Here is a 12,163-nt window from a genome sequence, read left to right on the forward strand (position 1 = left end):
TCTAGTACAACAGAAGTAATGTTAATGCTAGCCAAGACAAGTAACATTAATGTCGCAGTAATGTCAATGGCAAATAACAGTGTTGGCCTGGCTTCATAAGGGCACAAAGAGAACGTGTGAGTCAGACAATGACACAACAGAGCTTCAGCCAGAACCTGCACTAAATCGAAGAGCAGCAAGCTAACGTAGCGCCACTCCTAGCAACAAGAGCCTGGTGGTGTAGAATCAACAAAAGCCTCTGAAAACTTACATTTATTGCGCACACATAAATATAACAGTCCACACATACATAATATAGAGTATCATACATATATTACATTATTAAATTATTCTATATTATTACTGTCATAAAATTAATACTTTGGCAAGTGGTTGTCACTTTGTTGTAAACATCAGTGATATCTCCTACTATCTTTAAATCAATGCAGAAAATCAGAATGTAAAACTTAATGATTTGCTGATACAGGCCGATACAACATGCCAACATTTGAACAAGGCATTTTTTCTACTTCAAGCACTGGTCTACAGCCAAATTACAAATAGCTTTAACTGCATATAATAAGCGTTGTTTGTTCATTTATTCTCTGCTGAATCCCATATTTATGGGTCATTCTGTAAAAATACATACAAAGAAATTAGTATTCATGAGGGTTAGCCAGCCAGCAATTAATTGTACATGAATACATTTGATTAAATCAGGCATTTCAAGCAGCAATCTCCTGGCTACTTTACAGTTTGCTCTCACATATAGTTACATGTGAGGAAATGAAGAGGCAATTATCATATTTGTAATTGCACATTATAGAAAAATCAAATACTGCTTTAACGATTGGTTTACACACATAGATTTCAACTGGCTTTTGAAATGTCACATTTACAGCAGTACATGTAGCACCTTTGACAAGTGAGACTTGTAGACTTGTATAAATTTGTAGATGGTTCCAGCTACCCTTGAAATATACCAGAAATATCTGTGCACACACTACACACAACTACTGTATTCTTTGTATAGATTTCATTGTTGTTTTTGTGTGGTGTACTATTCCTGGAGACTCAAGGAACAGCAAAATGCAACCTGGTCCATGTCTGCGGTGATTTTAGGAGGACTTGATTACTAGAGACAGGTGTGTGTGTGTGTGTGTGTGTGTGTGTGTGTTTATATATCTTATCTTGGGACCTTGTAGTCCCCACATCTACAAATGCCATTTTACAAAAACGGGTACTTTTGGGCATTAGTTGGAATTATTCTCTATATTTAAAAAGAAGAGCTCTTCATTTTTAAAAAGCAATCCAGAAATGTTAGAAAATTATGGAAACTATGTATAATATTTAGTAATCAATAAGAATATTCTCAGAACTGGGATGCCAGAATACTGTGTAAATAAACAACAATGTTTCTAAATTCACACGTGTAGCTATAATGCATTCATTTATCATAATCCTGCCAGTGTTGTGTGATTACTGTTAACACTGCACTGGTGGAGGGCTTAGTGAGGCACTTATGTAGTCCCTATGGATGTTCGCAGGAGATGGCAACCCCAAAGAGAGCAGCCCCTTTATCAACAGCAGCGGTAGCAGCGGAGTGGAGAAGACACAGCAGTACGACAGGAAAAATATGGCTCTGTTTGAGGTACCAGAAACATTTCTGTAGCTTTCACAGCAAAAACTTCCAACGGTGTTTCCTTCTGTGTTTGTTTCTATTGTGAACAGTGAGAAGCGCCTCTCCTTCGTGACCTCATTTCACATCCTGGGGGATAATAATCTACTCTAAATTCCTTGACATGTTATGGTGATTAGGCCGTGTGTGTGTGTGTGTGTGTGTGTGTGTGTGTGTGTGTGTGTGTGTTGTAGGAGGAGATGGACACAAGTCCCATGGTATCGTCACTACTCAGCAGCCTGGCCAATTACTCCAACCTGCCACAGGGCAGCAAGGAACACGAGGAGGCTGAGAACAATGAAGAGGCCCGCAAGAAAGTGGTCCAGGTAAACAAACGCACATACACACACACTAAAGCACACACTCTCAATCACTTATACATACACACAAACACACACACACACACACACACACACACACACGCACAAACACACGCACAAACACACAACCTCGCTCACAAGGATTTGGGGAAGACCAAGAATGCACTCGTTACTTGAGATGGATTGTTACATTGCTGTGCTCTCTTCATGGTCATAGCTGTGTGTTGGGTTATGGCTGGTGTCTGACAGGCGCCTCGTATGGGCACAGTGATGGGCGTGTACCTGCCCTGCATGCAGAACATCCTGGGCGTGATCCTCTTCCTCCGTATGACCTGGCTGGTGGGCGTGGGTGGAGTCCTGGGCACTTTCCTCATCGTTTTCATGTGCTGCTCCACGGTGTGTCTCTTTTCTGCTCTCTCTTTCTGCCACTGCTTTTCTGTCTCTCTCTCTCTCTCTCTCTCTCTCTCTCTCTATCTCTCTCTCTCTCACACACACACACACACACACACACACAGATACTTGACCTCACGCATTTTTAAAACTCTTCCTCTCCTCTTAGGGTATAAATACTCACACGCACCCACACACGCACATCCACACACACACATACACACACACACACTCACGCACACACACATATACACATACACACACAGACACACACCCATGCACATTCCATAAATACCATCTCTTTCAGGTCTGGTTGCCCTTTGTGTCTGGAACATCTCAAAAGTCTCCTCTGCCTCATGACTCCTGCTACTCTTTAGTAACACAGCCTCGAGAGATGAGACTTCTCACCTGTGCTGCATACCGACTCCCTGAAGCCTTCTCTGACCCGGTCTCCTTTTCCCTGAATTGTGTACAATTATGCAATCACTGATGTTCCACATTTCTAAAAGTACTACAGCTTCAGCACCATGGACAGCTCATACAGCTGAGTTCATATTCTTTACTGTACCATTGCTCTCGCCCTCTACAACTATCAGTGAACACGTAAGGACAGAAGGACATTTATGCTGATTTATACTGTGTTGAGGTGGATAGTTTAGAGTTTGGTGCTTAAAAAGGTCAAAATCCCTTCACATAGTCTTTGCATTGATCTAAAGAATGAGACTGCCCTTGGAAGCTCTAATACATTACTATCACAGTGATGCAATATTCTCCTACAGTTGTTTTGCTGCAGTCTTATAACTTGCCTGGGACTATTTTACTGTTCTGTGGGCAAGTGATATGTGGGCAATAATGAGTCGTTAATTTTCGGAAATCGTTACATGTTAGAAGTTCATCCTTAAGATCTGATTCTTATGAAAAAAGGCCCTTATTCACATGATCTCTCTTAGACATAGGTACATGGGTAGACTAGCTAGACTAGCCAATGTATTGGGTAAATAAATATATACATTTTATGTAAATACCTGAATTCATGCCAATTTGGTCATTAAGCTAAAATACTTATTCATAATTCATACAATGTCTGTCCTTAGTTCTCCTAGTTGTATGCCCTGTGGAAACCCATGGAGGATTATTGTGCCCTATTTAACCTTAGTAGCACGCTTATCATAAAACCAAAAAAAAAAGGCAAAAAGGTTGTTATTTTTCAGGAAAACTTCAGAACTACTACTCTGAGTTTTCTGCTTGTCAAATTCTGTTTGATATCAAAAGTGTCCTTTTCAAGTGCAGCCTTAAATTCATTATAATACATTCCTGACTGCCAAACCCATCTCTCTCTTTCTTGCTCTCTCTCTCAAACACACACACACACACACACACACACACACACACACACACACACACACACACACACACACACATACACACACACACACGCACACACACATTCGTATAAAAGAACACATTGTACTCCATGAGACATTGAAATATACATTTAGTACACAGAGTAGAGTTACATCAGTGATGTTAACCCTCATACTGAGGCATGGTATTGTCACCCTACACTTTAAGAGCTTTATTAAAGATAGGAGATTATACTGTTGTACTTTTGTTGTACAGAACTATTGGTGTAGTGGCTCACTGTTTGCCTTTGTTGACATCAAGGAATGTTAAATAGTTAGACAGGCATTAGGCTACTGAACCTCTTTTGATTTGGCTGTGTAGTGTTGGTGGTTTCAGCATGAAATAAACTGAACTGCCATTGAAAAGCAGGGCTGAATTCATAACAGGAGACCTGCAGTTTCACTGAGAAAGAGAGTGGACATTTGTATGAAGCATCAATAAGCAGTGGAGACTCAGACCCCATAATAGAGGTCTATTATTTAAACAAAACATTACAATGATTATATCAAAACCATCATAGCAGTTCATCAAAGGAGCTAAGGGAGGCTGATTTTGTTCTAAAAAAAACGTAAACAGTGCAGGCGACTCGTGTTATTCTTTTGATCAATCCATAACTAGATTTTAGAAAAAGATGTTTGCATACAATTTTCTGCCCAGTATGGTACATAAACACTGCAATTCAAATCTAATTGCTGAAAAGGCTGAGAGCCTTTAAACTGACCAATCAGAATCAATACGCAAATTATGGAACACCATTCAAATAAAAAACACTAATTAAAAAGGCACTAAACAGTCCAAAGGGAGGCTAAATAAAATTTATTTCCTTCGGGCCTCTTAATCAATCATATTTGTATACAGTAACTAGCTTTGCAGGGTCATGTTGTAAACTAATTATCTCTGAAAATCATTATTGTGTTGCTGTCATTAGACCTCTTATGGTTCACAATTAAAACTGACTAATGTGACTGTGAACATGTAGCATTTGCTGTAAAATAACTTTTTGGCTGCGCTTTTAAAGTTGTTTTAAAGTTGTTGCACGGGGCCGTTCATCTCTGGGTAGGCAACAGAAATCAGTCTCAGGTAGTATCCATTCAGCCTCCCCCGAGGTCGCCACTGTAGCACAGTAATTATATCAACTATGACTAAGAGAAATTATTTACATAGTCTCGAAGACAAAGTGTTTTTAATGCCAAAAGTTGTATTGGGTGAAATCCCAAATTTTGTCCTAGTTTGATTTTCTGCAGTGAAATCCTTGGGTGTTATTGTTTGTATTGGTTCTCTTCCAGATGTCTGTTTAGGTAGCTTGAGGACTCCAGTGTTCATTTGCTGAAACTCTGGAGGAGGACAATGGTGTAGATTAATTCATGTCACCACAGTGTTTTACACCAAACATTACAATACGTGGGGGTATCAATGACTTGCCTTCAGAAAAGGCCGTCACCCTTTGATTTTTATCCTTTTTTAAAATCTTGATCCATGTTTACATTCAAGCTGTCAGGCTTAGAAGTACTTACAAATAGAGACTCAAGGGATGACAGCTGTGTTTTAGTCACTCTTATCCATAAAGGCTCGATGTCGGTGAAAGCTTGCTTTTTGGCAAGGCGCCAACGTGCCTAATCTTACAAGCTAAAGCTCTGACCGTCATTTCAGTGAGTTTTGTACTAAAGTCTATGACTGTGGCTTTATTTACAGACTATGCTGACTGCAATTTCCATGAGTGCGATTGCCACAAATGGAGTCGTACCAGGTAAGCGAAATGCATCCAGCCTTGTCTGTCTGCGTGTGCTTGTTTCAGACCACAGGATGGCTGTGGTCGTGTTTCCTTATGGGCAGTTAGCCACAATACACAGTGCAGCTCCCTTCTGAGCTGAGCTCAGCAGCTGTCCTCTGGTGTTGCCTGTGTGTGTGCCATTAGGAGTGAGTGAGTGTGTATGTGTTTGTGTGTGTGTGTGTGTGTGTGTGTGTGTGTGTAGCAAGCAGGTGGGTGAGAGAGGGAGAAAGACTGAAAGAAAATTTTTTTAAACTAATTTCTTAACTAAACAAATTTCTTAAACAGTTTCTGGAATAAACAAGCCATTTTTATACTTCAGCTTTTATATCATTTTTAAGTGGAAAAAGTATCACAGAGAAATGCAAGAAGCTTAGCTTGTTGTGTGTAGCTATATAGCACAGCTTACTCTATATGTTGTGTATTAAAGCTCTACATCTTTTCCAGCTGGTGGTTCCTACTATATGATCTCTCGCTCACTGGGGCCAGAGTTTGGTGGAGCAGTGGGCATTTGTTTCTACCTGGGCACCACCTTCGCTGGTGCCATGTACATCCTGGGCTGCATTGAGATATTGCTGGTACCCAACCACACTGCATTCTGACAGGCTCATCTTTTGACTGACATGATGTTTAGAAATGACAGCCAATGGTGACAGATCGAAATATTACAACAGAGCCAATAACTATGCAAAATATAAAGTGGATCCTGAAATGACCAGATGATTATTGATTTCCAGAGTTGGCAAAGTGCTCTGGCACTGCTTGCTTAAATCTGTACTGTTCCAGTTATTACAATTACATATATATATATATATATATATATATATATATATATATATATATATATATATATATAAAGCATCATAACACAAAGCTCACCTTTACAGTGCATTTGGGAATTGGAGCACTGACCTTTCACTTTTTGTAATGCGTATGCGAACCCTTTTTGTCCCAACTGTCACCCCATAGATCTACATAGCCCCACAGGCTGCCGTATTTCAGATCGAGGGTCTGGAGGGAGCAGAGGCCGAGGCGGGCATGCTCAATAACATGCGGGTGTATGGCACCATTGTGCTCTCCTTCATGTCCCTGGTCGTCTTTGTTGGCGTGAAGTACGTGAACAAGCTGGCGCTGGTCTTCCTCGCCTGTGTCATCGTCTCTATCCTTGCTGTCTACGGCGGGGTGATCAAGACCGCCTTCGACCCGCCAGACTTTCCGTAAGCTCCCGCTGTCATGACTACGTTACCTGTTTACATGGTAACTGCCGGTGAACTTTTGCATCTTTCAAGAGAGCGATGTGAAATTCTTTTTTTCTTGCATCAGGCCCTTGATTTAATTATAGTCCTTAATTATAGTCCTTACAGATTGTTGTGGACAAATAGAGTGAACATCTGTATGCTAATTACGCTCCTGTATAATTAATAAGTGCAATGTTTCAAGAATTGCGGTCCTCAGGCAAAGAGAGAACAAAGAACAAAACTAAGCTAGATAGAAATTTGTAAATATAGTGACATATATAATAGTGTCATCACAGGCCTACCAGTCTGCATATTGTTACATGATATAAAACCAGCCACAATGGAAGAACCTCTTAATGATACTTAAAAGAAATACGTTCGGAAATCATATATATGACATACCTACAGATGTATAAATGTAAATACAGTAACTTTCAATGAAACTGATTGCTAGGGTAATACATCACAAGTAGAAAAAGCATTGTCATGTACTGTTACATGACATAGTGTTAACTCCATTACATATAGCCAGTTATATTAAAATTTAACCGAAGAGATTTTATTTTTCCCCACAATTTCCAATCATTCAAATTACTATCATTACTGTGGCAGCACTTCATCATATATAAAACCTAGACATGCTATAGGAAAGCAGAGTGACGCTAAACACATGACTCGTTCAGCCGAGCACAGACCGGTATCCTTCTCCTTGGCAGGATCTGCTTACTGGGCAACCGAACCCTGTTTTCCAAGGGCTTGGACGTGTGTGCCAAGACCATCGATCGCGGCAATGGCACCATCACCACCAAGCTCTGGAGGTTCTTCTGCGACTCGGAATTCCTCAACGCCACCTGTGATGAGTACTTCACCAACAACAACGTCTCCCAGTTGCAGGGAATCCCTGGTATCACCAGTGGCATCCTGGCAGGTGTGTGTGTGTGTGTGTGGGGGGTGTCGTGCAGTCATGCCACTCTTGTATGAGCTTATTTTGGCAGTAGTGTGACTTCTACTGTTTCTGTGGTGTTGATTTTATTGTCACTGGTGTAACTATTCAGTGAATGGCACTCCCTAATGATGGTAACATTAAAGGCCTTTATCAAGTAAAAAAAAAAAAGCTTGGGCTTATTAGGAAATATTTCAAGACAATGAATAAAAAAAATTGATTTATATTTAAGTATTTATGAGTAAAAAATAGACATAATTCATGAGCCGTGTTTGAAAACAATGTAAATTAATACATTAATTTTTAATTAATTAACTCCATAGAGAATCTATTCAGCACCTTTATGAAGAAGAACGACATCCTGGAGAAGCGAGGCTTGCCAGCCGTGGAGGACCCTGACATCCCACTGGCCAACAGCAACCGCTACGTCCTGGCCGACATCACTAGCTTCTTTACCCTGTTGGTGGGCATCTACTTCCCATCCGTCACAGGTTAGTCCCGCCCCTGAAGCCAGTGAGAAGACCACCAATTGGACTAGGATTTCCCCTGGTCTTCTGGTAATGCAGCTAAGAAAGAGGTATCACACTGGGACATCTTTTACCCAGAAGTCAGGTGTAATGACAAAGGGGCCCACTGAGGGAGGGTCTCTATCTTAGCAGTGTTCTTACTGGCACACCAGCCATGCTGAACAATTACTTCTGCAACTTCTGTTCCTCTAATATGGAGAAAACAGTGAATGAGAAGCTAGTAACCAGAGACTATTTGCAATTATACCAGCAAAGCCCTTTCCTTGGAAGTCTAGTGGCTGCCTCCTGATGTTTAATTGCTTAATTTAGTGTGTCTTTGTGTATGTTTTGTATGAGTGTGTGTGTGTGTGTGTGTGTGTGTGTGTGTGTGTGTGTGTGTGTGTGTGTGTGTGTGTGTGTGTGTTTGCTCTAAGGCTAAGGCTAAACTTAGGCTGAAGTGACGATAGCAGTAAAGTGTTAGGCTGTGAAGTGGAGTCTGAGCTGTGATCTAACATGTATCAGCACAAATCTACAAGATTATGCTGGGTTTTGTGTCAGACGCATACACACACACACACACACACACACACACACACACACACACACACACACAGACACATTCACACCCACATTGCTTAGCTCATGTTTAAACAACAGACTTTAACATCAGATTTCTTGTGATCGATGTTTTGTTTCCTCCTTAACCCCCCCCCCCCCACCCCACAGTTTTTGTCCATCAAACAATAACCGTACTTGGAAGAAATCTCTGGGTTAGTTTATATGTGTGCACATTCCAGGTATCATGGCTGGATCCAACCGCTCCGGTGACCTGCAGGACGCTCAGAAGTCCATCCCCATTGGCACCATCCTGGCCATCTCCACCACCTCCGCCATATGTATCCTTCCCACCCCACCTCACCCCTACCCACCTTTGCCCATGATTAGGAAAACAGGGAATGGCCCGAGTAAGCTTAACTATACGTGAAATTGCTGAGTCATCTAACTTTGAAGCCAAATGACTGGTACACAGACAAAATGTTTATTAATTTACATTTTACATTTTTTGTATGTTTCATATTTTTCTTGTATATTTGTGGGTTTGTTGTCCTGATCAGTGTCTCCACAGACATGTCCTCCGTGATCCTGTTTGGGGCTTGTGTGGATGGAGTGGTTCTGAGAGACAAGTGAGTCAATTCACTGCCAGTTCACTCGTCAGGTTTACTTTTCCACTTCATTTTTCATGTTCGATGCATTTTTCTACTTCACATTTTTCTAATTCGTCTATCATATTTGATTCACTTTTTCAGTTGCCTATTAAAATTGAGGTCGGCTCAGACCTGAATTAATTTAATTAATCTCACTACGTCTCTTGGATTTTTTGTACTGTATTTGCTGATTTAATCCCGTATTTATACTGCAATAAAAAATATCCCTTATGATTCTGCAATGCACAGGTTTGGTGAAGGTGTCAACGGTAACCTGGTCATTGGAACTTTAGCATGGCCCTCCCCGTGGGTCATTGTGTTTGGTTCCTTTTTTTCCACATGTGGGGCGGGGCTTCAGAGTTTGACTGGCGCACCCCGCCTCTTGCAAGCCATTGCTCGAGATGGGATTATCCCCTTCCTCAGGGTAAGAGCATCCACATGGGATGTGCAAACCAAATTCAGCATGCCTCTTTCAATGTGTCTCTTTTAAATACTGTTGTTGTTCTGACCCTAACAGACTACAATGTGTGTATGTGTTGTGCTGTGTGTGTGTGTGTGTGTGTGTGTGTGTGTGTGTGTGTGTGTGTGTGTGTCAGGTATTCGGTCATGGAAAGGCAAATGGGGAGCCCACATGGGCTCTGCTCCTGACCGCGAGCATCTGTGAGATTGGCATTATCATCGCCTCCCTGGACTCTGTTGCACCCATCCTCTCCATGTGTGCAATGCTGCTTCCTTTGATCCATAGTGCATTAACCACAATATCTAATTAGCACTGACCTTAATGTAACCATCATGCACTTTTCTCTTTGATTAAAATAAATGCTATAAATCATGCATTAAAAAAAGTGTACTGCCTTAACCTTAACTGGGCTGGAATCGTCGACCTACCATGACAGTGAATAACAGAAATATTTGATGTCTCTGCTCTGCGCTTGTTACGTACAAGGATCATAAGTGTTTATTTGACTTCTTGAGCATGAGAGTGCTTTTGGTAGCCTTGGTGAGCTGTGTTCTTCCTCTCGGCAGGTTCTTCCTGATGTGCTACATGTTTGTGAACTTGGCCTGTGCTCTGCAGACGCTACTCAGAACGCCGAACTGGAGGCCCCGCTTCAAGTACTACCACTGGTCAGTGCAGCATTGTGCGCGAGCTTGCATGCAAATGAGCTCGCATGCTGATGAGCTTGCATGCTGATGAGCTCACATCCTGAGTGCCAGGCAAAAGTCATTTCATCAAGAGAATTTACCAAATGTGGTTTAATGGACACATGTAGCCCCAATTAAACTGCAGATGTTTATCAACATGTTAGCGGGACATTGGGCTATTGCAACAGACTGTGGCAATATGCAGAGAGTTGATCATTCTGATATTTAACTTATATCATAGACTATCTTGTCAGCTAAGCACTGTATACCAAAGAAGATCACCATTTTTATGTAGAAACATTTAGGAGTCTCTGAAATAATCCTTTCAGCATAATTTCAATGTTTCAGACAACAGATAGTCATGCACTTCTGAGAGGGACTTCTCTTGTGTCCTGTTTCTTTTATGAATCTTGTCAGACAGTTGATTGTTGCATCAGTACTAAGGAACTGGGTGACTTCTGAGATTGACCTTTGGGGCACTTGCCTGAATAAGAAAGTGAAACAACTTTCACTCCTTGTCTCAGTATCAGCTATGATCAAGCAGAGTTTTAAATTTGTAAAGAGTATTTGATTAAGCACATCTTAAAAGTGTGGTGAACGGAGACTAGTCTTACCCTCAGGAGCTCAGAGAGTCTTGAGTGGAGCTTTTTTGCTCAACAACTGCTTGCAGCTGTTCTTTGATGTACAGTATCTGAGAATGCTGTTTAACTATTTGTTTTTTGAGTATGTGGTTTGAGATGAACCCTAGAGCAGGTTAGCTGACCATTATGAGAGACAATCTTAGGATCCACAGCCATTCCAGCAGCAGGGCATCAGACTCAGGCTGTTCACAGACTCTGACAATTTGAATCTCATATTATAAATGATAAATATAAGTAATAAATAGTATAAATACAAGTGTTACCGCATCACTGGTAATTTGTCTGTCTGAGACATGCTTACAATATCCATTACAAGTGCATATTATTCCCACGGAAAGTCTAAGGCCAAAAATGTAATAGCAAAGGTGTAAATGCTGTCAGTGAAGATTCCTTACAGCGATTTCCTAAATCATATTCCTTGGTGCCAGTGATCTCCTGCGGAGCTGCAGTGCAGTGGGGCTTTTGGGGACTTTAAAAGTTTTGCTTCTTATTCATGCAAGTTATTCCTTGTGCAAAGAACAAATGAGCCATTTGTCTAGGTGCAACTGTAAGGGTTTTACAAGGGATCAGCAATGCAAAGAATTGTTATTTGAATGAAAGTTTCAGGCATTTAAATGCTAGAAAAATGGCGTTGTGACTAATGAATACTTACATGTGCCCTGGCCAGAAATTATAGACAGTGCGTTTAAGAATATGTCAGAATTACAGGATAAACAAACTTGGAAAAAAATTTTAACTATAGAAAATGTAGTTGTTTTGTCTTATGCCAGGATACTGTATGCGAATACTCTAATTATTGATTGGCTGTTGCACACTATTATAGAACATTATGTTCTTTTAGTCTCAAGCAGAACATTGACCTTATTTAATTGTAATGTTCTATTCTGCTCTCATCCAGGACTCTGTCCTTCTTGGGAATGAGCTTGTGTCTGTCCCTGATGTTCATAT

At 40.9% G+C, this 12,163-nt stretch overlaps 1 protein-coding gene across 4 annotated transcripts in view; it reads left to right on the forward strand.

Annotated features, from left to right (window-relative positions):
- slc12a5b (solute carrier family 12 member 5b) overlaps positions 1 to 12,163 on the forward strand; it is a 42,594-nt gene that overhangs the window by 21,835 nt on the left and 8,596 nt on the right. For all 4 annotated transcript variants that reach the window (XM_081703569.1, XM_027012217.3, XM_081703568.1 and 1 more), the window contains exons 2-15: positions 1,527 to 1,630; positions 1,852 to 1,983; positions 2,227 to 2,373; positions 5,464 to 5,518; positions 5,987 to 6,117; positions 6,509 to 6,756; positions 7,494 to 7,705; positions 8,044 to 8,211; positions 9,024 to 9,122; positions 9,353 to 9,410; positions 9,681 to 9,855; positions 10,028 to 10,146; positions 10,458 to 10,556; positions 12,114 to 12,163. The exon at positions 12,114 to 12,163 is cut by the window's right edge and continues 70 nt beyond it. In XM_081703569.1, the coding sequence (XP_081559695.1) occupies positions 1,527 to 1,630; positions 1,852 to 1,983; positions 2,227 to 2,373; positions 5,464 to 5,518; positions 5,987 to 6,117; positions 6,509 to 6,756; positions 7,494 to 7,705; positions 8,044 to 8,211; positions 9,024 to 9,122; positions 9,353 to 9,410; positions 9,681 to 9,855; positions 10,028 to 10,146; positions 10,458 to 10,556; positions 12,114 to 12,163 (1,797 nt within the window). The remainder of the gene's footprint in view (positions 1 to 1,526; positions 1,631 to 1,851; positions 1,984 to 2,226; positions 2,374 to 5,463; positions 5,519 to 5,986; positions 6,118 to 6,508; positions 6,757 to 7,493; positions 7,706 to 8,043; positions 8,212 to 9,023; positions 9,123 to 9,352; positions 9,411 to 9,680; positions 9,856 to 10,027; positions 10,147 to 10,457; positions 10,557 to 12,113) is intronic.

Source organism: Electrophorus electricus, chromosome 20 (assembly GCF_041902795.1).
Source record: "Electrophorus electricus isolate QZ-2024a chromosome 20, ASM4190279v1, whole genome shotgun sequence".
Classification (NCBI taxonomy): domain Eukaryota; kingdom Metazoa; phylum Chordata; class Actinopteri; order Gymnotiformes; family Gymnotidae; genus Electrophorus; species Electrophorus electricus.